This window comes from Manacus candei, unplaced genomic scaffold (assembly GCF_025592945.1).
Source record: "Manacus candei isolate 608988 ecotype Guabito, Panama unplaced genomic scaffold, ASM2559294v1 h1tg000557l, whole genome shotgun sequence".
In the NCBI taxonomy this organism is placed as follows: domain Eukaryota; kingdom Metazoa; phylum Chordata; class Aves; order Passeriformes; family Pipridae; genus Manacus; species Manacus candei.
In genome coordinates this window covers 20,959-45,480 of record NW_026138605.1, presented here as the reverse complement: position 1 = coordinate 45,480, position 24,522 = coordinate 20,959, and the positions used below count along the sequence as shown (strand labels likewise).

Genomic DNA, 24,522 nt, shown 5'->3' with positions numbered 1-24,522 from the left:
TCCCCAATCCTGGGACCCTCCCAGGACCCTCTTTTTCCCCCCGGGATCCCCCCCCAGGCCCCTCCTGGCTCTTGTTTTTCTTTCGTGTCGTGCCTGTGTGAAGCTTCTTGTAGTTTTAATTATTATTAATATAAATATTTAGGAGGGACCCCCGTGTCCAGATCCGCCGTCACCCCCCCAAACTCTGACCCCCCCGCCCTTTCCCGGGGATCCAGCCCTGGAATTTGGGGGAGATGGGGGGACCCCCAATTCAGTAGCAATAAGGGGTCCCCACCTCAGCCCCGGCCAATTTTTGGGGGGGCCCAACGAGGGGACAAAACGTGCCCGGGGACCCCCCCCGTGGCACCGCGGGACCCCCCGGAGGGGACCGGGACCCCCCCGGCCCCCACCCCCGGACTCGACTCTTTGTATTTTTCATGGAAAAAAAAAAAAAAACAATAAAAAATTTTAAAAGTTGGAATTTGATGTGTTTTTGTGGGGAGGGTCATGCACCAGATGTCTGGGGGACCCCCACTCTTTTCCCCTCATATTTCCCACCCTCTTCCCCTCACATTTCTCACCCTTTTCCCCTCACATTTCCCGCCATTTTCCCCTCACATTTCTCACCCTTTTCCCCTCACATTTCTCACCCTTTTCCCCTCACATTTCCCACCCTTTTCCCCTCACGTTTCCTGCCCTTTCCCCTCACATTTCCCACCCTTTTCCCCTCACGTTTCCTGCCCTTTCCCCTCACATTTCTCACCCTTTTCCCCTCACATTTCTCACCCTTTTCCCCTCACATTTCCCACCCTTTTCCCCTCACATTTCCTACCCTTTTCCCCTCACGTTTCCTGCCCTTTCCCCCTCATGTTTCCTGCCATTTCCCCCTCACGTTTCCCACCCTTTTCCCCTCACATTTCCCACCATTTTCCCCTCACGGTTCCTGCCCTTTTCCCTGCTCAGTTTAACCCCTTAAAATAACAGAAAAAGAGGGTTTTCCCTCAATTTAAATCCCTAAAAGGGGATTTCCCCCTCAATTAAAACCCTTAAAATGGTGAAAATGGAGGATCCCACCTCAGTTTAGATCCCTAAATGCCTCTCCCTCAAGGAACACAGAAAAAGCAGAAAAGACAGTTTTCCTCCATTTTAACCCTAAAAATAACGGAAAAGGTAGTTTTCCTTCATTTTAACCCTTCAAAACATGCAGAAGGTGGGCTTTCCTTCCATTGAAACCCTTAATATCACAGAAAAGGCGGGTTTTCCTTTAACTCGATCCCTTTTAAAATCATGGAAAAGGCGGGTTTTCCTTCAACATAAACCCTCGCAACCCCAGAAAGGGCGTTTATCCTCTAACCCAGCGCCTCAACGCCGCGGATAAAGAGCTGCGTAGGAACCCGCGCTGTCCCTTTAAGAGGCCGCCATCTTTGAAGCGGGCAGGGCGGGCGGCCCGGGCGGGCTGTGCGCAGGCGCAGAGGGGCGGTGAGGGCGGACCGGAAGTGCGTCAGGCGCGGGCGGAAGCGCGTCGGGCGCGGGCGGGGGCCGGAGGGTCGCGGCCATGGTGGATTACAGCGTGTGGGACCACATCGAGGTCTCGGACGACGAGGACGAGACCCACCCCAACATCGACACCGCCAGCCTCTTCCGATGGCGGCACCAGGTGAGGCCGCGCCCGGGCTGCGCCATCGTCCCTGCGCCCCGGGCCTGGTTCCCAACCCGTGCACCCCCCCCCCCTTCCGGGAGGGCCCCGTTCCTATGGAGACCGGGCCTGGGATTCCCGTGGGGAAGGGGAAGGGCAAAGAGGGGGGGGGTGTCCTCCTGTCCCCATGGCAGCCAGTCCCAGGACCCCTCCATGAGGGGGGGACTCCCCCTATGCTTCCCATTTTCCCGTAGGATCGGCCCTGGGATTCCCGAGGGGAAGGGAAAGGAAAAGCGAAAGGGAGGGCTGTGTTCTCCTGTTCCCATGACAGGCAGTCTCAGGGACCCCCGCATGGGACAGGGACTCTCCCTTTCCCCCTCCATTCCCATAGGACGGGCTCTGGGATTCCCGAGGGGAAGGGGAAGAAGAGGGGGTTGTTCCCCTGACCCTGCCCCAAAACCCCCCTTTGGGGTTGGGGCTCCCCCTCTGCTCCCCCTGTTCCCATTGGATCAGCCCTAGAATCCCCCCAGGGGGAGGGGGCTCCCATATTCCCATAGGATCAGCCCCGGGACCCCCACTGGGGGGTTCCCCCATCCCAGCAGTGACCCCATGACACCCCCATTCCCTGTTCCCTCCCGTTTCCATGGCAACCAGACCCTCCAAGGGGTTCCTGCTCCATCCCCCCAATCCTGGCCACGTCCAGGGGCAACTTGTTCCCTTGGGAAGCACCTCGGGGGCTCCCCAGGGGAGGCAAAGACCCCCCCAAATTCCCCCAGGGTGGGCAGTGACACCTTGGAGGGCTTGGACTGAATTCACCTGGTCTTGGAAGCGCCAGAATTCCGGAGTGATTCCCTGTTTTCCGTGGAGGAGCTGCTGTTCCTTCCCAATTCCAACAAAACCTCGTGTGGAAAAGCCGCAGCGTTTCCCTGACTGGGGGTGTTTCGGGGGTGCTGTGTCCCCCCAGAGCAGCTTCCCGCGGGGTAACGGAGCCGGGAGAGCCCCGTGGGGTTCCGGGAGTGGCAGGTGGAGGGCGCTCCAGCCTCATTCCCGCCGCCTTTGCCGCCCTCCAGGCCCGGGTGGAGCGGATGGAGCAGTTCCAGAAGGAGAAGGAGGAGCTGGATAAAGGCTGCCGGGAGTGCAAACGCAAACTCGCCGAGTGCCAGAAGAAGATGAAGGAGCTGGAGGTGGGGGAGCCGGGCAGCGGGAAGGGGGAGCTGGAGAAGCTCCAGGCCGAGGCCCAGCAGCTGAAGAACGAGGAGAAGAGCTGGGAGAACAAGCTGGAGGAGCTGAGGAAGAAGGAGAAGAACATGCCCTGGAACGTTGACACCCTCAGCAAGGACGGGTTCAGCAAGGTGGGTCTGGGGAGCCCCCCGAGGGTCCCCCCGAGCCTGGGGGGTCCCCCCAAAGCACTCCCGGGTTCTTTCTGCTTCCCAGAGTGTGTTTAATGTGAAACCCGAGGAGAAGGAGGAGACAGAGGAGCAGAAGGAGAAGAAACACAAAAGCTTTGTGGAGCGATACGAGAAGCAGATTAAACACTTTGGTGAGTGCCTGGGGGGGACCTGGGGGGCTGGGACCCCCTTTTTGGGGTGCTCCAAGCCTGGAAACACCCTCCCTGTGCTGGGAATCCACAGGAAATCCACTCACTCTGCTGAAAAATCACCGATTTTATGTGTTTCTCCCAATCTTTCCCTGCCGGGGCAAAGCTCAGTTTAAGGGGAGGGGGTTCATTAAACCTCAAGATGAGTCACCCCTCTCATTCCTCCTGCTTTCCTGACAAAGTTTAGGGTCTGTTCCTTGATTAGCACGTGGCAAAGGCTCCCATTTCCCTGTTTGCCAGGGATGCTGAGGCGTTGGGATGACAGCCAGAAATACCTCTCAGACAACCCTCACCTCGTGTGCGAGGAGACAGCCAACTACCTGGTCATCTGGTGCATCGACCTGGAGGTGGAGGAGGTGAGAAACTGGGCTGGCACTGGGCTGAGAGCCCCTTTTCCAGGCTGGAGTCGCCTTGTCCTCACCTCACAGGGCCTTTTGGTTGGGTTTTCCTGCCAAAAACGAGGGAATGGGGGAATTACAGGTGGGGAAAGATCCTTGAAATCGTTCCTTGAGGGCGAAGGGGGATTCCCACCCCCTCCTTGGAAAGGGGGATTCACCCTCAGCCCCCCCTCCTGGGGTTTCCTGGCACGAGGAGCCCAGAGCTGGGTGCAAAGCCAGGGAATTTGGGAAGAATTTGGGTTCAGAAAGACCTTCAGGATTATTAAATCCCCCCAAGTCTTGTCCCCGACGTGGGGAACGGGGAATTTTGGGGATTCTCACCCCTTTCTCCCTCAGAAACACGCGCTGATGGAGCAGGTGGCCCACCAGACCATCGTCATGCAGTTCATCCTGGAGCTGGCCAAGAGCCTCAAGGTCGATCCCAGGGCTTGTTTCCGGCAGTTTTTCACCAAAATTAAGGTAAAAATCCCACCTGGGCACCCCCAAATCCCCCCCTCGGGGCTGAGGGTGCCCCAATTTCCACGGGTTTAACCTCAAAATTGTTCCTTTCGTCGAGGTTTGACCTGGGGGGAAGGAGGTGGGGCTGGGTGGGACCTCAGGGTGAGCTCAGGGGGTGGAAATGGGGGTTCAGGGGGTGGAAATGGGGGCTCAGGGGGTGGAAATGGGGGCTCAGGGGGTGGAAATGGGGGTTCAGGGGGTGGAAAAGGGGGCTCAGGGGGTGGAAATGGGGGGTTCAAGGAGTGGAAATGGGGGCTCAGGGGGTGGAAAGGGGGGCTCAAGGGGTGGAACTGGGCGTTCAGGGGGTGGAAAGGGGGGTTCAGGGGATGGAAATGAGGGCTCAGTGGGTGGAACTGGGGGCTCAGTGGGTGGAACTGGGGGCTCAGGGGGTGGAACTGGGGGTTCAGCCTCCCCCCAAGGCAGAATTCCCCCCCAATTCCCCCTCCTTTTCCCCCAAACCCTCCCCTCCCCTCCCGGCTCTCCGGGCGTTCCCCTCCTCTCCGCCGGGACGGGACGGAGCCGGGGGGGGGCCCCGGGGTGGATTTTGGGGTGGATTTTGGGGTGCTGACCCCCCCTCGGGCCGCAGACAGCAGACCAGCAGTACCTGGAGGGCTTCACGGAGGAGCTGGAGGCCTTCAAGGAGCGGGTGCGGGGCCGGGCGCGGGCGCGGCTGGAGAAGGCCCTGCGCGAGTACGAGGAGGAGGAGCGGCAGAAGCGCCTCGGGCCCGGCGGGCTCGACCCCGTCGACGTCTACGAGTCCCTGCCCCCCGTGAGTGGCTGTTTTTGGGCTGAAATCCCCCGGGTTTGGGTGTAGGGAGGGGTTGGGGTTCGGTGACGAGTCCCTGCCCCCCGTGAGTGGCCACTTTTGGGCTGAAATTCCCCGGGTTTGGGTGTAGGGAGGGGTTGGGGTTCGGTGACGAGTCCCTGCCCCCGGTGAGTGGCTGTTTTTGGGCTGAAATCCCCCGGGTTTGGGTGTAGGGAGGGTTTGGGGATCGGTGGCTCCCAGGACGAGCTTTATTTTGGGGCCAAATCCCCGGTTTTGGTTGTTTTGTTGTGAATCCCTCCCGGGATTTGGTCGCTCCCAGTCACTCCCGGTGTGACCCCACGAGTCCCTGCCTCCCGTGAGTGTTGGTTTTGGGATGAAACCCTGAGCTTTTGGGTGTTGGAGTGTTTGGGGGGCTCCTCGTGGGGTTCAGTTGCTCCTCGTCGTTCTCAGTGCGAGTCCATTTTTGGGGCTAAACCCCCCAATTTTGGGTGTTGGAGTGTTTGGGGATCCTTGTGGGATTCAGTGGCTCCCAGTCACTCCCAGTATGATTCCAGTATGAGTCTGATTTTGGGGCTAAACCTCTCAGTGTTGGGTGTTGGAGTGTTTGGGATGCAATTGCTCCCAATTGCTCCCAGTGTGATCCCAGTCACTCCCAGTATATCCCAGTGTGCTCCCAGTGTGATCCCAGTCACTCCCAGTATATCTCAGTGTGCTGCCAGTGTATCCTGGTCACTCCCAGTATATCCCAGTGTGCTCCCAGTGTATCCCAGTGTGATCTCAGTCACTCCCAGTATATCCCAGTGTGCTGCCAGTGTATCCTGGTCACTCCCAGTATATCCCAGTGTGCTCCCAGTGTATCCCAGTGCATCCCAGTCACTCCCAGTATATCCCAGTGTGCTCCCAGTGTGCTCCCAGTGTATCCTGGTCACTCCCAGTGTATCCCAGTGTACCCTGGTCACTCCCAGTATATCCCAGTGTGCTCCCAGTGCATCCCAGTCACTCCCAGTGTATCCCAGTGTATCCCAGTGCATCCCAGTCACTCCCAGTGTATCCTGGTCACTCCCAGTGTATCCCAGTGTATCCCAGTGCATCCCAGTCACTCCCAGCACCTCCTGCAGGAGCTCCAGAAATGCTTTGACGTCAAGGACGTTCAGATGCTGCAGGACACGATCAGCAAAATGGACCCCACCGTGAGTTCCCACCCCAAAACCCCCCTGGGGGGATCCCAAATCTCCTGAGGGATCCCTAAATCCCCTTGGGGGGTCCCAAAACCCCTCCAGTCCCTTCAGGGCGGATCCCAAATCCTCTGAGGTTTTCCCCAGATCCCCTCGGAGGGGGGTCCCAAATCCTCTGGGAGTTCCCCAAACCCCCTCCAGTCCCAAATCCTCTGGGGGTTCCCCAGACCCCCCCCAGTCCCCTCAGAGGGGTCCCAAATCCTCTGGGGGTTCCCCAAACCACCCCCAGTCCCCTCAGGGGGGGGTCCCAAATCCTCTGGGGGTTCCCCAGATTCCCCCCAGTCCCCTCGGGGGGGTCCCAAATCCTCTGGGAGTTCCCCAAACCCACCCCAGTCCCCTCGGAGGGGTCCCAAATCCTCTGGGGGTTCCCCAAACCTCCCTCAGTCCCCTCGGAGGGGAGTCCCAAATCCTCTGGGGGTTCCCCAAACCGCCCCCTGAGCGTGTCCCCCCCCTTTGCAGGAGGCCAAGTACCACATGCAGCGCTGCATCGACTCGGGGCTCTGGGTGCCCAACGCCAAGGGGGGGGACGGGGTGGAGAGGGGCTCCGGGGAGGCCGTTTACGAGGAGATCCAGAAGGAAAACGGAGCCGAGGACAAAGGAAAACCCTGAGCTGGGGGGGTCGGGTCCCCAAAAAGGGCGGGAAAGGTCAAAAACCCCGTTGGAAAAGCAGCAAAACCCGGCGGGGGGAGGGTCCTGCCCCCTCCTCCCCCCCCAACTCCTGCTCCCCCCCCCCCATCCCGCTCCCCCCTCACGCCCCCCCCCGCGCTTTTCACGCCGTAGAGACTTTTTGGGGAAGGTTTGGGAAGTGGTTGGGACCCCCCCTGACCCCCCCCGAGACCCCGGTACCCCCCCCCCACAGATCTGGTGGATTTTTGGGGGGGTCTCGGGGGGGGGGGGTCGGTGCTGCGGTGCTGGAGCGGAGAATAAAGAGATTGGGGAAGCTGAGCTTGGACTGGGGGGCTCGGGGGGGATTGGGGGGATTTGGGGGGGATTTGGGGAGGGGACTGATGGGCCCCCCCTGGGAGGGGCGAGGGGTGGGGACCCCCCACCCTGTCCTACTGGAGACTGGGGGGGTCGGAGGGTTCAGCCCCTCACGGGGGGATCTGGGGGGGGAATTCAGTGGGGTTGGGCCCGTCCAGATGTGACCCCTCAGCTGGTGCTGACCCCAGTTTGGATCCAGCTGTGCCCCAGTCCCACTGTGCCCCCCTTTCAGATCCAGCTGTGCCCCCCTTTCAGATCCAGCTGTGCCCCCAGTCCAGCTGTGCTCCCCATTTCAGATCCAACTGTGCCCCCATTTCAGATCCAGCTGTGCCCCCCTCACCTCCCCCCCCCCCATTTTGGATCCAACTGTGTCCCTTCCACCACTGTCCCTCCAGTTTGGATCCAGCTGTTCCCAGTCCAGCTGTGCCCCTTGTTTCGGATCCAGCTGTTCCCAGTCCAGCTGTGCCCCCCCCATTTCGGATCCAGCTGTACCCCTCAAGCCCCGCCCCCTCTGTTGTTTTGGTCCCGCCCCCCGATCGTTCTGGCACCGCCCCGTCCCCTGAGGCTCCGCCCCTTCCCCCTCCTCTCTCCACGGTCCCGCCCCCTCCTCCCCGCAGCCAATCGGGTTATTTTTCCCCGGGTCGAGGCCCCGCCCATGGGGCGGAAGGCGTGTGGGCGTGGCCGAGCGGCGGCGCGGGCCAATGGCAGCGCGCGTCTCTGGCGGCCAATGGGAGGCGGCGGCTCTGCGGGGCGCAGGGGGACGGAGCGGCGGCCGGGCCGGGCCGGTACCAACGGGGGGGAAAGGGGGGGGCGGTACCGGGGGGGGACTGAGGGGACGGGGGGGGACTGAGGGGACGGGGGGGGACAGGGGGGACAGGGGGGGACAGGGGGGGACACGGAGGAACGGGGGGACAGGGGAGGGACAAGGGGGACAGAGGCCGGTACCAACCCGGGGGGGCGCGGCCGGTACCAATGGGGGGGGCAGGGGGGACTGGGTCGGTACCAACTGAGGGCGAAGAGGGAACCAGGGGAGGGGGCTGGGAGGAAACCCCCCCGGAGAGCCTGAGATGGGCCAAACCCCACCCCAGAATGGGTTAAAATCCACCCCAAAATGGGTCAAACCCCACCATGAAACAGGTCAGAAATTCGGCCTAAAATCGGTCAAGAATTCACCCCCAAAGTGGGTCAAAAATTCACCCGGAAACGGGTCAAAATTCACCCCAAAACGAGTCAAAATCCATCCCAAAGTGGGTCCAAAATTCAGCCCAAAATGGGTCCAAAATTCAGTCCAACACAGGTCAAAATCTGTCCAGAAATCATTCCAAATCCGTCCTGTAATTGGTTAGAATTCCATGAGAAATGGGTCCAAAATTCCCTCCCCAAATCAATCCAAATCCATCTCAAAATGGCTCAAAATCCATCCAGAGACCCCAAAAGGGGTGAAAATCCCCAAATCCACCCTGAAACGGGTCAAAAGCCATCTGGAAATGGGCCAAAACCCACCTGGAAACCGCTTCAAAATCCATCCTTGAAACGAGTCCAAAATCCGTCCTGAAGTGGGTGAAAAATCCCCAAATCCGCCCTGAAATGGGTCAAAATCCACCTGGGAATGAGCCAAAGCCCCCCTGGAAGCAGCTCCAAAATCCATCCTTGAAACGAGTCCAAAATCCACCTTTTTCCCCCCAAAAACCACTGGAATTTGCTCCGTGGGTTCGTTCCTTTCCCGTGTTTTGTCGATCCTTTCCCGTCACCATCCAAAAAAAAAAAGGCGCCAAATTTTCCTGGGATAAACCCGAGGGGGGGGGAAATCCGGTGGGATCCGACATTCCAGGTGATCCCAACACCCCTTCCCGAGCGGTGCTTCCCCCCCGGGAGGGCTCCCCCCGCGTTGGGAATCGCCCCGTATCCCCGTCGGGATCCGTTATTCCCGGTTTTCCCTGGGGAAGGCGCCGCCATGTCCCTGTGCCAGCGGGGGATGAAGCGGAGCGCGGGCGAGGCCGAGGGCTGTTCCTTCCCGCCCGAGGGCTGTTCCTTCCCGCCCGGGCCCGGGCTCAAGGTGTTCCTGCACTGGAGCGGGGAGGAGGAGCGGGAACGCTGCCGGGTCTACGCCCAGGGGTCCCTCAGCGCCGAGGAGATCTGCATCGACCTCGCCCGCAGGATCGGTGAGTGCCGGGAGGGCGGATTCCCACTGGGAAGGATGGAACCCCCCCGGGAAGGACAGAGCCCCCCCGGGAATTCCAGGGGCTCTGCTTCCCAGGAATCCCGCTGGATTTCACCCCCTGGCCGAGAAATTCCCAGTTCCTGGGAAGCCCGGCTGGGTTTGTGCTGCTGGGACGGGTGGGAATGATGGGGCGGGAAAGGGGTGTGGTGGTGAAAGCCTTGGAATTGTGTCCCGGCTGAACCCTTGGAATTCTGTCCGGGCTGAACCCCTCGGAATTGTGTCCCGGCAGGAATCACCCCGCTGTGTTACAGCCTCTTCGCCCTCTACGACCCCCAGGGCCGGGTGTGGCTCCCCCCAAACCACCAATTCCAGGTGGGAAAAGACACCAACATCCACCTGATGTTCAGGATGAGGTGAGGCCTCTTCCCTCTGGTTTTCCAGAGCTGAGCCCTGGGGACCATTCCCGGGTTTTCCTTGGGATTGTGCTGAAGGAATGTCGGGTTTTCCCAGCTCTTTGCTCCCGGGGTTGTGTGTTTCCAGGTTGTCCATGTCCAGATTTCCTCGGAAAAGCCGGCAGGGCTGGTCCAAGTGAGGAATGTTCTGGATGTGGAACCTCGGAAAACCCGACAGGGCTGATTCAAATCCCATTTGTGTGGATTGAATAAGGAACAGCCTTGGAAAACCCGGCAGGGCTGGTCCAGATGGGGAATATTCAGGATTTAGAGCCCCTGCCTCTCCTCCAGCACGGGAAGATCCGTTTCCTTATTCCAAGTATTTCTCCCTGGGGCTCCTTGTTCCTTCTCCCACCTCTCAGCCCAGGGACAACGCCCCATCCAAAGGTTTTTGGGACCAACAGGGAACATCCCGGGGCTGCTTCCCATCACTTCCCAGTCTGGATTCACCCCCTGTGCCCAAATCCCACCTTTTTTACGGATGTGGTTTTCCTGTGCTTTCAGGACCTTTTATTCCTAAAAAAAAACCCCAAACCCCCCGGGTTTGAGCCCGGGATGTGACTCCTGGCCCAGCCCCAGCCCCTCTCCCTCTCCTCCTCCCCCCATTCCAGGTTCTATTTCCGGAACTGGCACGGGATAAACGACAAGGAGCCGGCGGTTTTTCGGAACGTGCCTCGTCCGGGGGATTCCCTGGAGGAAAAACCCCCTGGGGGAGCTTTGCTGGACAGATCCTCCTTCGAGTACCTGTTCGAGCAGGTGCCGGGGCTGGGAATGGGAAAAACCGGGAGGAGTTCCCTGAAATCCAGCGGGAGTTGGGAAAACTGGGAGGAATTCCCTGAAATCCGCCCGGATTTGGGAAAACTGGGAGGAATTCCCTGAAATCCAGCGGGATTTGGGAAAACTGGGAGGAATTCCCTGAAATCTGCCCGGATTTGGGAAAACTGGGAGGAATTCCCTGAAATCCGCCCGGATTTGGCTCCGTCCTGTTGCCAGGATCCGTTTTTTCCATCTCCAGGCATTTATTTGAAGGATAAACACCCCCCCCAACCCCCCCCAGTTTTCCCTTTGGAAAGGTTTTATCCTGCTGGAAGCTTCGCCGGGTGGGATTCCGGAATTTTTTTAGGGATAATTTGGCCTGGGAAGGGGATTTTTAATTGGGGTTGGTTTTATTTAAATCTGAAGTTAAAATTTTTATTGATTTGTTTTTTATCTCACCTTTAAAATTAAGGGTGGGAAAATAAAGGAACGTTACCCTAAATTAATTAATTTAATTTAGTTCAATTAAAGGAGGGAATTAATGGAAAATCCCTGCTCAGGGAATTCAGATCAGGGATGTGGTTTTTTTTTCCCAACCATCCCATTTTTTTTGCCAGGGAAAATTCGAGTTCATCCACGACGTCGCCTCCCTGAGGGATTTCCGGAGCGAGCCCGAAATCCAGAGGTTCAAGAACGAGAGCCTGGGAATGGCTGTGCTGCACCTCTCCCACATGGCCCTGAAAAAGGGCATTTCCCTGGAGGAAGTGGCCCGGAAGTACAGGTGACTGGGAATCCCTGCTTTCCCCCTCCTCTTCCCACCCTTTCCCCTCCTTGTTTTCCTCACTGGAAGCGCCCCCAGGGTTGGTTTCCCTGGAAATTGGGATGCCCAGAGAGCCCCAGGAAAAGCCTGTGGAGAATCTGGTGTGGGATGGATTGGGATGGGAATGGACTGGAATGTTGGGTGGGACTGGGATGGGAATGGACTGGAATGCTGGGTGGGATTGGGATGGGAGTGGACTGGAATGCTGCCTGGGATTGGGATGGGAATGGACTGGAATGTTGGGTGGGATTGGGATGGGAATGGACTGGAATGTTGTCTGAGTTTGGGATGGGAATGGGCTGGAATGTTGTCTGAGTTTGGGATGGGAATGGACTGGAATGTTGGGTGGGATTGGGATGGGAATGGACTGGAATGTTGGATGGGATTGGGATGGGAATGGACTGGAATGCTGGGTGGGATTGGGATGGGAATGGACTGGAATGCTGGGTGGAATTGGGATGGGAATGGACTGGAATGCTGCCTGGGATTGGGATGGGAATGGACTGGAATGCTGGGTGGGATTGGGATGGGAATGGACTGGAATGCTGGGTGGGATTGGGACAGGAATGGGCTGGAATGCTGCCTGGGATTGGGATGGGAATGGACTGGAATGCTGCCTGGGATTGGGATGGGAATGGGCTGGAATGCTGCCTGGGATTGGGACGGGAGCACTGGGAACCGTTCCGGACCACCCGGGACGAGGCGGAGGAGCCGATCCCGAGCTCCCCCCGAGCCGTCACTCCCCGTTTCCCCCCCGGCAGCTTCCGGGACTGCCTCCCGCGCTCCTTCCAGCGGCAGATCCAGCAGAACAGCCTCCTGACGCGCCTCCGGATGCGCAGCGTCTTCCGGCGCTTCCTGCGGCGCTTCCAGCGGCACACGGTGGGCGCGGGGCGGCTCTCGGAGCGGGACCTCATGGCCAAGTACCTGGCCACGCTGGAGCTGCTGGCCCCGCGCTTCGGCAGCGAGCTCTTCCCGGCCCTGGCCCTGGACACGGCGGCCGAGGGGGACAAGGGGCCGCCCTGCGCCAACGGGGCCCCCCCGGAGCCGGGCACGGAGCCGGGACAGGCCCCCATCCCGCGGGACCCGCCCGTCACTCACCACGTCCTGGTCTCGGGCACCGCCGGCATCCAGTGGCGCCCGGCGCCGCCAGAGGTGGGTCGGGGTCCTTCCCATCCCAGTCCCACGTTGGGAGCCTTCCCAAGGGGCTCCGGGGGTGTCCAGAGCTCATCCCGGCTTGCCCAGAGCCTTTCCCGGGATTCCCGTCCCAATCCCAGGCAGCATTCAGCATTCCAGTCCATTCCCGTCCCAATCCCTGGCAGCATTCCAGTCCATTCCATCCCAATCCCAGGCAGCATTCCAGTCCATTCCCATCCCAACCCCACCCAACATTCCAGTCCATTCCCATCCCAACCCCACCCAACATTCCAGTCCATTCCCATCCCAATCCCACCCAACATTCCAGTCCATTCCCATCCCAATCCCACACAGCATTCCAGTCCATTCCCATCCCAATCCATCCCACACCAGATGCTTCCCAGGCTTTTCCTGGGGCTCTCTGGGCATCCAGAGTTCCTTTCCAGCTTATCCCAGTTTGCCCAGAGCCTTTCCCAGCATCCCCATCCCTGTCCCACCCCACACCATCTCCAGGCTTTTCCCGGGGCCCCACCTCACCCCGGTTTCCCCAGTGCCCCCCAGGACCCTTCCAGCGGCTGGAAAACCTGGAATTCTGCCCTCTGCCCCTCGGCAGGGCGCGGAGCCCTTCTCCCAGCGCGGCTATTTCGGGAGGAGGGGCCGGACCAAGGATTCGGATCCCAAGGCCCCGGCGCGGCCGCCGGAGCCCAACGAGCCCCCCTGGTGCCACTTCTGCGACTTCCGGGAGATCACCCACGTGGTGGTGAAGGAGTCCCGGATCAGCATCCACCGGCAGGACAACAAGTGCCTGGTGAGCCCTCCCGGGGTCCCGGCAGCGCCGGGGGAGGGACGGGAGGGTGTTCCCAGGTTTGGGGCGCTCGGGGCTCAGCCCTGGTGGTTGCTGTTGGCAGGAGGTGGCTCTGCCGTCGCCGGGGCTCGCCCTGTCCCTGGTGTCGCTGGTGGACGGATATTTCCGGCTCACGGCCGATTCCAGCCATTACCTGTGCCACGACGTGGCCCCGCCCCGGCTGCTCCTGAGCGTCCGCAACGGCATCCACGGGCCCATGCAGTGAGTGGCTGCTTCCCGGGGGAAAGGGGGGTGATCCTGATCCTCGGGGCTCATCCGGAGCTGCTCCCTGTCCTGAGGGCTCATCCAGGGCTGCTCCCTGTCCTCGGGGCTCATCCAGAGCCATCCCATGTCCTCGGGGCTCATCCAGAGCTGCTCCCTGTCCTCGGGGCTCTCCCAGAGTGTTTTGTTTCCTTGGGGCTCATCCAGCCCCATTCCATGTCCACTGGGCTCACCCCAAACCATTCCCTGTCCTCAGGGCTCATCCAGAGCCATTCCAGCTCCTCGGGGCTCATCCAGAGCCATTCCAGCTCCTCGGGGCTCATCCAGAGCCATTCCAGCTCCTCAGGGCTCACTCCAAGCCATTCCCTGTCCTCAGGGCTCATCCAACCCTGTTCCGTATCCTCAGGGCTCATCCAGAGCCATCCCAACTCCTCGGGGCTCATCCAGAGCCATCCCATGTCCTCGGGACTCATCCCAATCCGTTCCCTGTCTCCTGCTCCCAGGGAGGAGTTTGTTTTTGCCAAGCTCCGCCGGGAGGAGCCGGAGGAAGGGCTTTACATCCTCCGCTGGAGCGTCCTGGATTTCAACCGGCTCATCCTCTCCGTGGTCAAGAGGAGCCAGCAGCAGGTAGGAGGAGATTCCCAGCGCAGCATTCCCGGGACTCGCGGGCCCTGCTCTCCCTCGGGATGAGCTCGCGGGCCCTGCTCTCCCTCGGGATGAGCTCGCGGGCCCTGCTCTCCCTCGGGATGAGCTCGCGGGCCCTGCTCTCCCTCGGGATGAGCTCGTGGGCCCTGCTCTCCCTCGGGATGAGCTCACAGGCCCTGCTCTCCCTCGGGATGAGCTCACAGGCCCTGCTCTCCCTCGGGATGAGCTCACGGGCCCTGCTCTCCCTCGGGATGAGCTCGCGGGCCCTGCTCTCCCTCGGGATGAGCTCACAGGCCCTGCTCTCCCTCGGGATGAGCTCACAGGCCCTGCTCTCCCTCGGGATGAGCTCACGGGCCCTGCTCTCCCTTGGGATGAGCTCACGGGCCCTGCTCTCCCTCGGGATGAGCTCACAGGCCCTGCTCTCCCTCGGGATGAGCTCACAGGCCCTGCTCTCCCTCGGGATGAGCTCACGGGCCCTGCTCTCCCTTGGGATGAGCTCACGGGCCCTGCTCTCCCTCGGGATGAGTTTGCAGGCCCTGCTCTCCCTCGGGATGAGCTCACAGGCCCTGCTCTCCCTCGGGATGAGCTCGTGGGCCCTGCTCTCCCTCGGGATGAGCTCACGGGCCCTGCTCTCCCTCGGGATGAGCTCACGGGCCCTGCTCTCCCTCGGGATGAGCTCACAGGCCCTGCTCTCCCTCGGGATGAGCTCACAGGCCCTGCTCTCCCTTGGGATGAGCTCGCAGGCCCTGCTCTCCCTCGGGATGAGCTCGCGGGCCCTGCTCTCCCTCGGGATGAGCTCGCGGGCCCTGCTCTCCCTTGGGATGAGCTCGCAGGCCCTGCTCTCCCTCGGGATGAGCTCACAGGCCCTGCTCTCCCTCGGGATGAGCTCACAGGCCCTGCTCTCCCTCGGGATGAGCTCACAGGCCCTGCTCTCCCTTGGGATGAGCTGTGCAGCCGCCGCTCCCGCCCCGACTCCCCTTTCCCAGGCTCCCGGAGCGCCGGGAGCCTTCAAGTTCCGGCAGTTCCGGATCCAGAAGAAGGGGGACTCCTTCGTGCTGGAGGGCTGGGAGCGGGAGTTCCCCTCCCTGCGGGAGCTGCTGGACGTGCTCAAGGGCTGCACCCTCCGCTCCGGGGAGGAAAACTTCACGGTGAAGAGGTGCTGCCCCCCCAGACCGGGAGGTACGGGCACGGATCGGCTCCCGGGATTGGGAATGGTGGGAATGGCAGGAATCCGGGAGCTCAAGGGGCCCTCCCCTCCCTCTCGCAGAGATCTCGGACCTGCTGATCACGAGGAAGGTGAAGGACAACGGGAAGCAGATCCTGAACCTCACCCAGCTCAGCTTCCACCAGATCCGCAAGAACGAGATCACCCAGGTGCTGCTTTCCCGGGATTCGGGCTGCTCTGCTTTCCTGGGATTTGGGACTGGGGGTGGAAGGACCTGCTCTGCCTTCCCAGGATTCCTGGAATTGGGGAGGGATCCTCCCTGCCTTCCCAGGATTCACCCCAGATCCCAGGATCCAGAGCAGGAGGATCCTCCCACCCCCCTGGGCTGATTTTGGGATTGTTTGGATCTTTCATTCCTTCCATTTTCAAGGAAAAGGGAGGGAAAGGTCCCCATGGAAGCAGCTTTTCCCACAGTGGGGCACAGAGGGAAGCCGGGGGGGGCTGGATGAGGATTCCCACCCTCCCATCACCATTCCAGAGGGTCCAACACCTGCCCCTTTCCCTGTTTTCCCAGCGAGCCCACCTGGGCCAGGGCACCCGGACCAACATCTACGACGGGGTCCTGACGGTCTGCGGGAATTCCGGGAATGACGACGAGGGCGAGTACTTTTCCACGGAGCAGAACAACAACAGCCGGGAGATGCACGTGATCCTCAAGGTCCTGGACCCCAGTCACAGGGACATCGCCCTGGTGAGCTCCCCTGGGGTGGGATAGGGGGGGAAAACTGGGATCTGAGGGGTGGGATACGGAGCCAGGGGGTGGAATGTGTGTCTGAGGGGTGGAACGTGGCTCAGGGGGCTGGAATATGGATCCAGGGGCTGGAATACGGATCCAGGGGCTGGAATGTGGCTCCAGGGGCTGGAATGTGGCTTTAGGGAATGGGATACGAATCCAAGGCTGCAACATGGCTCCAGGGGCTGGAATATGGTTGCAAGGGCTGGAATACGGATCCAGGGCATTGGAATTTGGCTCCAAAAGAGATGGAATGTGGCTCTAGGGGTTGGAATGTGACTCCAAGGGCTGGAACACAGTGCCAGGGGCTGGAATATGAATCCAGGGGGGGCTGGAATGTGGCTCCAGGGACTGGGACACAGTGCCAGAGGCTGGAATATGAATCCAGGGGGGCTGGAACGTGGCTCCAGAAGGGCTGGAATGTGGCTCTGGGATGCTCCCTGGCTGCTCCAGAATTCCAGGGCCTGGCTGACATTCCAGGGGCTGTTCCCACAGGCCTTCTTCGAGGCCGCCAGCCTGATGAGCCAAGTGTCCCACGTCCACCTGGCCTTCGTCCACGGGGTCTGCGTGCGCGGGTCCGAGAGTGAGTGGGACCCCCATTCCCACCTTTCCCTGGGACCCCATTCCCGCCTTTCCCTGGGATGCCATTCCTGCCTTTCTGTGGGATACCATTCCTGCCTTTCTGTGGGATGCCATTCCCTCCTTTCCCCGGGACCCCATTCCCACCTTTCCCTGGGACCCCATTCCCGCCTTTCCCTGGGTCCCCATTCCCGCCATTCCCGCCTTTCCCTGGGACCCCATTCCCGCCTTTCCCTGGGACTCCATTCCCACCTTTCCCTGGGATGCCATTCCTGCCTTTCCCTGGGACTCCATTCCCACCTTTCCATGGGACCCCATTCCCACCTTTCCCTGGGACCCCATTCCCACCTTTCCCTGGGACTCCATTCCCACCTTTCCCTGGGACCCCATGCCTGCCTTTCCCTGGGACCCCATTCCCACCTTTCCCTGGGACTCTATTCCCACCTTTCCCTGGGACTCCATTCCCACCTTTCCCTGGGATGCCATTCCTGCCTTTCCCTGGGATGCCATTCCCACCTTTCCCCGGGGCTGGGCCCGGAGCGGGGCCGGGAAGAGCGTCCCTGTCCCCGCAGACATCCTGGTGGAGGAGTTTGTGGAACACGGGCCCCTGGACGTGCTGCTGCGCAAGGAGAAGGGCCGGATCTCCGTGGGCTGGAAAATCACCGTGGCCAAACAGCTGGGAAGTGCCTTGAGCTACCTGGTAACAGGAATGGGGCTCTTCCAGCCGGGAATTCTCACGGGTATCCTCCCCTGCAGCTTCCCAGGAGCCACTTCCCTTTGCTTCCCAAGGGGATAATCCCGGTTTTAGGGTTATTCTGCCCCATCCCTGCTCCCTCTTCCCTGGGAAGGAACATCCTGGGGAGAGGGGGAATTCAAATCCCGAATCCCGGCTCTGTAGGTTCATTTCGGAGCTGGGAAAAGCCATGGATGAGGATGGAATCCCAACCAGGGGCCTGGGAATGGTGTTGGAAAACCCTCCCCATCCTTTTATTCCCTGTTCCCGGTTTATCCTGGAGCAAAATCCCAGGACAGGGAGATGACACAGAGAATTAGAGCCAGGAATCCCACTTTTCCATTTTATCTTGGAATCCCTGAGCTTGACCTTGTCCTGCTGCATCACTGGGAGCTTTCCCAAGGTTTCCTTTGTTTTATCCCAGGAGGATAAAAACCTGGTGCACGGGAACGTGTGTGCCAAGAACATCCTGCTGGCCAGGAAGGGGCTGGAAGACGGATCCGCTCCCTTTGTGAAGCTCAGCGATCCCGGGATCAGCTTCACGGTGCTCTCCCGGGAAGGTGCGGGATCACCCCGGCCTGGGGCTGGCCAGGGGTGGAATTCCCAGTGGAAAATCCGGGCGGTTTTTCCCCCCTTCCCTCATGAATCCCACGGATTTTGCCAGAGCCGTTTTGCCAAAATCTTCCCTGCTTTCCCAACGTGAATTTTCCCGATATTTGGCATTTTGGATGTGGGAATTCTGTGGGAATTCTGCCTGGTTTTGGCTCAAACCCTCCATCAGGGCTGATCCCCCCCTCGGTGTCTGACCTCTCTCCGAGACCCTTCCCCACAGGATCTCTCCCGTTTCCCACAGAGCGCGTGGACAGAATTCCCTGGATCGCCCCGGAATGTGTCCGGGATGTGGGAAACCTCAGCACGGCCGCCGACAAGTGGAGCTTTGGGACGACCCTCCTGGAAATCTGCTTCGACGCCGACGTCCCGCTGAAGGAACGAACCCCTTCCGAGGTGCTGCTCCCGCCATTTTGGGCCCTATCCCACCATTTTAGGCCATATCCCACCATTTTAGGCCGTATCCCGCCATTTTGGGCCGTATCCCACCATTTTATGCCTTCTCCCGCCATTTTAGGCCATATCCCACCATTTTGGGCCGTATCCCCCCATTTTAGGCCTTCTCCTGCCATTTTGGGCCGTATCCCGCCACTTTGGGCCGTATCCCGCCATTTTAGGCCGTATCCCACCATTTTGGGCCGTATCCCGCCATTTTAGACTGTATCCCGCCATTTTAGACCATATCCCACCACTTTGGGCCATATCTCGCCATTTTAGGCCGTATCCTGCCATTTTAGACCATATCCCACCACTTCAGGTTGTATCCTGCCATTTTAGGCCATATCCCGCCATTTTAGGCCGTATCCCACCATTTTAGGCCGTATCCCGCCATTTTGGGCCGTATCCCGCCATTTTAGACCATATCCCACCATTTTAGGCCGTATCCCACCATTTTGGGCCGTATCCCGCCATTTTGGCCCCTATCCCGCCATTTTGGGCCGTCTCCCGGGCCGAGGCCGGCTCTGAGGGCCGCTGTTCCCGGTGTTCCCGCAGAAGGAGCGGTTCTACGAGAAGCGGCTGCGGCTGCCGGAGCCGTCGTGCCGGGAATTGGCCTCGCTGGTGTCGCAGTGCCTGGATTACACCCCCGGGGAACGGCCCTCCTTCCGCACCATCCTCAGGGACCTCACCCGCCTCCAGCCACACAGTGAGCGGCGGGAATGGCTGGGAATGGCTGGGAAGAGGGGGGGATTGCTTGGGAAAACAGGGGGATTGTCTGGGAAAAGGGGATGGGATTGTCTGGGAAAGGGGGGGGGGATTGTCTGGGAAAAGGGGATGGGATTGTCTGGGAAAAGGGGGGGGATTGTCTGGGAAAAGGGAGTGGGATTGCCTGGGAAAAGGGGATGGGATTGTCTGGGAAAAGGGGATGGGATTGCCTGGGAAAAGGGGGGGATTGTCTGGGAAAAGGGGGGGGATTTTCTGGGAAAAGGGGAGTGGGATTGCCTGGGAAAAGGGGAGGATTGTCTGGGAAAAGGGGATGGGATTGCCTGGGAAAAGGGGGGGGATTGACCAGGAAAAGGGGTGGGATTGTCTGGGAAAAGGTGGATACAGGTTCTGGATGGGGCAAGGGGAAGGTGGGAGAGGGAAAGGGGAAAAGGGGAGGAAAAGGGAAGAGGGGGAGGAAAAAAAAGGAAAAGGGGAAAGAAAAATGGGGGAAAAGAAGGGAAAAGAAAAGAGGGAAAAAAAAGAGGAGAAAAAAAGGGAATAGAAAAGGCCAAGAGAGGGGGGAAAAGAGGAATTGGCCCTTCCCTCCCAGACCTGGTGGACGTGACGTCGGTGAATCCCGACTTCCCGGTGTCGGATCCCACCATCTTCCAGAAGCGCTACCTGAAGAAGATCCGGGAGCTGGGGGAGGTCAGCGGTGCCCTGAGATTCCCACCGGGAATTCTGGACCTTCAGTCCCTAATTCCAGCCCTCCATCCCTGATTTCACCCCTCAGTCCCCGTTTCCATCCCTCCCCCTCCTTTCCCTCCGAATCCCCCCCCTCCATCTCCCGCCTTCCCCGACCCCTCCCGGCCCAGGGACCCCCTTCAGACCTTCCCCCTTCCCTTCCCAAATCCCGAATTCCCGCCTCTCCCCGCTCCAGGGGCACTTTGGGAAGGTGGGGCTCTACTGCTACGACCCCACCAACGACGGCACCGGGGAGATGGTGGCCGTGAAATCCCTGAAATCCGGGAGCAGCCCCGAGCTCCTGAGCAGCTGGAAGAGGGAGATCCAGATCCTCAAGACCCTCTACCACGAAAACATCGTCAAGTACAAGGGCTGCTGCAGCGAGCAGGGTGAGGGGGGCCCTTCCAGCCGGGAATTCTCCGGGATCAGATCCGCGGGAAGGTTAAAAACCCCAATTCCCGGTGTTTTTGGTGGGGAATCTCCATCCTGGCAGGAATCTGGGGGGTCCCAGGGGGGTCCCGCTCTTCCCATGAGAGTGGGGGGACACTGAGGGGCTCAGAGTGGGACATGAGGCTCGTTCCATATGGAATTTCTCATTGGAATTGGGAGTGGATCCGGTGTTTGTTTGCGGAGAAGTTAAGAACTCAATTCCCGGCGTTTTTTGGTGGGGAATCTCCATCCTGGCAGGAATCTGGGGGGTCTCAGGGGGGTCCTGCTCCCCCCACGAGGGTCCCACTGCTCTGTTCCAGGGGACAAGGTGGTGCAGCTGATCATGGAATACGTCCCCCTCGGGAGCCTCCGGGAATTCCTTCCCAAGCACCCCCTGAGCCTTTCCCACATCCTGCTCTTCGCCCGCCAGATCTGCGAGGTGGGAACCCCAAAAACCGGGGCTGGTTCCCAAAAACAGGGGCTGGTTCCCAAAAACCAGGGCTGGTTCCCAAAAACAGGGGCTGGTTCCCAAAATCCGGGGCTGGTTCCCAAAAACTGGGGCTGGGCATCCCAAAATCCGGGGCTGGTTCCCAAAAACCAGGGCTGGGCATCCCAAAAACTGGGGCTGGGCATCCCAAAATGGGGGTGATTCCCAAAGAAATGGGGGCTCTGAATCCCCCCCAGAACTGGTTCTGATATCTCTGAACCCCCCCCCCAGAAATGTCTCAAAACACCCCAAAACTGGTTCTGACCCCCCCAAACTGGTTCTGAACCCCCCAAATGGCTCTAAACCCTCCCAGAAATGGCCCTAAATCCCCCCAGAGGTTGTTCTGACCCCCCCAAACTGGTTCTGACCCCCCTCAAACTGGTTCTGAACCCCCCAAATGGCTCTAGACCTCCCAGAAATGGCCCTAAATCCCCCCAAAACTGGTTCTACCCCCCCCCAACTGGTTCTAATCCTCCCCAAACTGGTTCTAACCCCCCCAAAGGTGGTTCTAACCCCCCCCAAACTGGTTCTAACCCCCCCCCAAACTGGTTCTAACCCCCCCCAAACTGGTTCTGACCCTCTGAGCCCCTCTGCCCCCCAGGGCATGGCCTACCTGCACTCCCTGCACTACATCCACCGGGACTTGGCCGCCCGGAACGTGCTGCTGGAGACCGAGCTGGTGGTGAAGATCGGGGACTTCGGGCTGGCCAAGGCCGTCCCCGAGGGCCACGAGTACTACCGGGTGCGGGAGGACGGGGACAGCCCCGTGTTCTGGTGAGCTCGGGGGCCGGGCCGGGCCGGGAGCGCTCCCGGGGCGCTCCGGAGGCTCCGGAATTGCCGCTGTTCCAGGTACGCCCCGGAGTGCCTCAGGGAGTCCAAGTTCTACTACGGGTCCGACGTGTGGTCCTTCGGGGTGACCCTCTACGAGCTCCTGACCCGCTGCGAGCCCGGGAACAGCCCCCCCGCCGTGAGGGACCGGGGATTCCCGGGGAATCTGGGGGGGAGGCTCGGGGTTTGGGGTCTCTCCAAGGTCGGGGGGTCACCGGGATTGGGGCTCCAAGGTTTGGGGGTCACCGGGATTGGGATCTCCAAGGCTGGGGGGTCACCGGGATTGGGGCTCCAAGGTTGGGGGGTCACCGGGATTGGGGTCTCCAAGGTTGGGATACTCCAGGTTTGGGGATTCCCAGGGTTGGGGGTCACTGGGATTGGGGGCTCCAAGGTTGGGATACTCCAGGTTTGGGGATTCCCAAGGTTGGGGATCCCCGGGATTGGGGTCTCCAAGGTTGGGGGGTCACCGGGATTGGGGGCTCCAAGGTTGGGATACTCCAGGTTTGGGGATTCCCGGGGTCAGGGTGCCAGGGATTGGGGGCTCCAAGGTTGGGGGGTCACCGGAATTGGGGTCTCCAAGGTTGGGACACTCCAGGTTTGGGGATTCCCAAGGTCAGGGATCCCCGGAATTGGGGTCTCCGAGGTTGGGATACTCCAGGTTTGGGGATTCCCAGGGTTGGAGGTGCCTGGGATTGGGGGCTCCAAGGTTGGGACACTCCAGGTTTGGGGATTCCCAAGGTCAGGGATCCCCAGGATTGGGGTCTCCAAGGACCTTGGAGGCCGAGGTGGGATTTCAGTGGGTTTTTTCCGGCAGAAATTCCTGGAGCTGATCGGAGCCACCCAAGGGCAGATGACGGTGCTGAGGTTGGTGGAGCTCCTGGAGAGGGGGAAGAGGCTCCCGATCCCGAAGGATTGTCCGTGTGAGGTGGGAAAGGGAGGGAGGGAAGGGAAGGGGGAGGGAAACAGGGAATGGGGAGGGAAGGGGAAGAGTGAGAGGGGAGAGGAGGAAAAATAGGGAAGAGAAAAGTGGGGAAGGAAGGGGGAGAGGAGAAAAACAGGAAGGAGGAAAAGTGGGAAAGAGGAAAAGAGGGGAGAGGGAAAGAAAAAAGTGGGAAGGGAAAAAGTGGGAAGAGGGAAATTGGGAAGGGCTTCACATTCCTGCGGGGAGGAGGAGGGAGGGGGGAAGTTGGGGGCCCTTTTCCAGGATTTTCCCTGTTTTCCACCCCTGTTTCCCCCCCAGATTTACCGGCTGATGAAGAACTGCTGGGAAGCAGAAGCTTCTTTCCGCCCCTCCTTCCACAACCTCATCCCAATCCTCAGGAACTTCCAGGAAAAATACCGGGCTCAGGCCCCCTCCGTCTTCAACCTCTGCTGAGACCCCCCAAAATTCCACAGACCGGGGGAAAAACACCCCCAAAACTCCATGGATTGGAGGGAGACACCCCCCCCAAAAAAATGGAGTGGAAAGACACCCCTAAAAATTCCATGGAAGGGGAAGGACACAAAAAAAAATTCATGGATGAGGGGAAAGACACTCAGCAAATTCCATGGACTGGGGAAGAACACCCCAAAAAATGCCCTGGATGGGGGAAAACACCCCCAAAAATTCCATGGAGAGGTGGAAACACCCTAAAAATGCTCTGGATGGGGGAAAACACCCCCAAAAATTCCATGGACTGGGGGAAGGACACCCCTAAAAATTCCATGGATTGAGGAAAGAACCCAAAAAATTCCAAGGAGGGGGGGAAACACCCCTGGGGGGGGCACACGGACTCTGGATTCCCGTTTTCCCGGCAGGATGAGGAAATTCCGGGATGTGGAGACGGAGCAGCACCGAGGAGGGGGGATCCTCCCCCTCGAAAAATTCCAGATATTTTCCCCCCAAAATGCCAAACACTGTGAATGAGACTGTGGGGACGAGGATTTCTGGGAGCAGGACGTGGATTTCTGGGCGTGATTTATGGATTTACGGAATTCTGGCCTTATTCCCGACCCCAATTTTAGGGGAGGGTCGTTTTTTGGGATGGGGGGGCTGGATCTCCTTTCCCACCAGGAATTTGGGGCCCCCTCCCAAAAGATGGGGGTTCAGCAAAAAAAAAAAAAAAAAAAAGTGGCACTTTATCAGGATTTTGGGGGGTCTCAAGACCCCCCCCTTTGCCTTGGAAGGGTTTGGGGGGGTCCCAAAATTCCCTCCCCAAATTGCCTGTTATTTATTGTCTGTTGTGTGTCCCCACCCCGGGATTTGGGGGGAATTTGGGGGATTCCCCAGGATTTGGGGTCCTGGGTTTGGGACTCTCTGGATTTAGGGGGTCCTGGGGGGAATCACCCTCGGATTTGGGGAGGGAGGGGGCTGGATTTGGGGGTCCTGGGGAGGCCTCCTGGGATTTGGGGTCCTGGATTTGGGACTCCCAGGATTTGGGGGGAGTGGGATGGGATTTGGGGGGGGGGGAGCTGGGGAGGGACCCCTCAGGATTTGAGGGAATACCCCAGGATTTGGAGGTTCAGCCTCCTCTGCCTTAACCTCCTCCTTCCCAAATAAAAGATGGAAAATCCCCCCGGGTCTCTCTGCTCTGGAAACGGGGGGTATTTTGGGGTCCCTATTGGGGGTATTTTGGGGTCTCTTTGGGGTGTTTTGTGGTTCCCTTGGGGGGGGATATCTTGGAGTTCCTTTAGGGATATTTTGGGGGCCTTTGAGGGTATTTTGGGGGTATTTTTGAGGTCCCTTGGGTATTTTGGGGTCCCTTTAGGGATGTTCTGGGTGCCTGTGGTGGGTATTTTTAGGCCCCTGTGGGGGCGTTTTGGGGGGTATTTCGGGGTCCCTTTGGGGGTGTTTTGAGGGTATTTCGGGATGTTTTGAGGGTATTTCGGGATGTTTTGAGGGTATTTCG

The 24,522-nt window shown here is 59.8% G+C and overlaps 2 protein-coding genes and 1 long non-coding RNA gene across 6 annotated transcripts; all 3 read left to right on the top strand.

Annotated features, from left to right (window-relative positions):
- Positions 1-1,485: 1,485 nt before the first annotated feature.
- LOC127465991 (hsp90 co-chaperone Cdc37) lies at positions 1,486-7,040 on the top strand. 2 transcript variants are annotated; one of them, XR_007902511.1, is made up of 8 exons: positions 1,486-1,636; positions 2,686-2,967; positions 3,050-3,155; positions 3,453-3,568; positions 3,947-4,069; positions 4,695-4,959; positions 5,993-6,064; positions 6,569-6,629. XR_007902511.1 is itself a non-coding variant. In XM_051776550.1 (8 exons), exons 1-8 carry the CDS (start codon positions 1,535-1,537, stop codon positions 6,716-6,718), a joined length of 1,134 nt encoding a protein of 377 aa, XP_051632510.1. In that variant the 5' UTR covers positions 1,486-1,534; the 3' UTR covers positions 6,719-7,040. The 2 variants fall into 2 exon arrangements, 1 of the variants encoding a protein (XP_051632510.1); XM_051776550.1 differs by having other exon boundaries at positions 4,695-4,877; positions 6,569-7,040.
- Positions 7,041-7,817: 777 nt separating this feature from the next.
- LOC127465989 (non-receptor tyrosine-protein kinase TYK2-like) lies at positions 7,818-24,178 on the top strand. Of its 3 annotated transcripts, XM_051776548.1 has the most exons (24): positions 7,818-7,875; positions 9,037-9,252; positions 9,541-9,664; positions 10,315-10,459; positions 11,077-11,240; positions 12,041-12,431; positions 13,027-13,221; positions 13,322-13,479; positions 13,983-14,106; positions 15,111-15,303; positions 15,392-15,498; positions 15,864-16,040; positions 16,578-16,665; positions 17,234-17,361; positions 17,819-17,954; positions 18,248-18,399; positions 18,997-19,147; positions 19,757-19,854; positions 20,087-20,279; positions 20,640-20,758; positions 21,408-21,580; positions 21,656-21,773; positions 22,449-22,559; positions 22,875-24,177. In XM_051776548.1, exons 1-24 carry the CDS (start codon positions 7,818-7,820, stop codon positions 23,007-23,009), a joined length of 3,654 nt encoding a protein of 1,217 aa, XP_051632508.1. In that variant the 3' UTR covers positions 23,010-24,177. The 3 variants fall into 3 exon arrangements, with proteins under 3 accessions (XP_051632508.1, XP_051632507.1, XP_051632509.1); XM_051776547.1 differs by lacking the exon at positions 7,818-7,875 and having other exon boundaries at positions 8,416-9,252; positions 12,965-13,221; positions 22,875-24,178; XM_051776549.1 differs by lacking the exons at positions 7,818-7,875; positions 18,997-19,147; positions 19,757-19,854; ... (4 more) ...; positions 22,449-22,559; positions 22,875-24,177 and adding an exon at positions 18,801-18,981 and having other exon boundaries at positions 8,416-9,252; positions 12,965-13,221; positions 18,248-18,460.
- Positions 21,886-22,230, top strand: LOC127465990 (uncharacterized). Its single transcript, XR_007902510.1, has 3 exons — positions 21,886-21,994; positions 22,058-22,120; positions 22,215-22,230. It is a non-coding gene; the product is annotated as an uncharacterized LOC127465990 (long non-coding RNA).
- Positions 24,179-24,522: the final 344 nt, after the last annotated feature.

Coding starts and splice junctions, on each gene's coding strand:
- LOC127465991 (XM_051776550.1), top strand. CDS start 1,535: ATGGTGGATTACAGCGTGTGGGACCACATCGAGGTCTCGGACGACGAG. Junction 1,637..2,685: donor TCTTCCGATGGCGGCACCAG/GTGAGGCCGCGC, acceptor GCCGCCCTCCAG/GCCCGGGTGGAGCGGATGGA. Junction 2,968..3,049: donor GCAAGGACGGGTTCAGCAAG/GTGGGTCTGGGG, acceptor TCTGCTTCCCAG/AGTGTGTTTAATGTGAAACC.
- LOC127465989 (XM_051776547.1), top strand. CDS start 8,678: ATGGGTCAAAATCCACCTGGGAATGAGCCAAAGCCCCCCTGGAAGCAG. Junction 11,241..12,040: donor GAAGTGGCCCGGAAGTACAG/GTGACTGGGAAT, acceptor CCCCCCCGGCAG/CTTCCGGGACTGCCTCCCGC. Junction 15,304..15,391: donor CTGCCCCCCCAGACCGGGAG/GTACGGGCACGG, acceptor TCCCTCTCGCAG/AGATCTCGGACCTGCTGATC.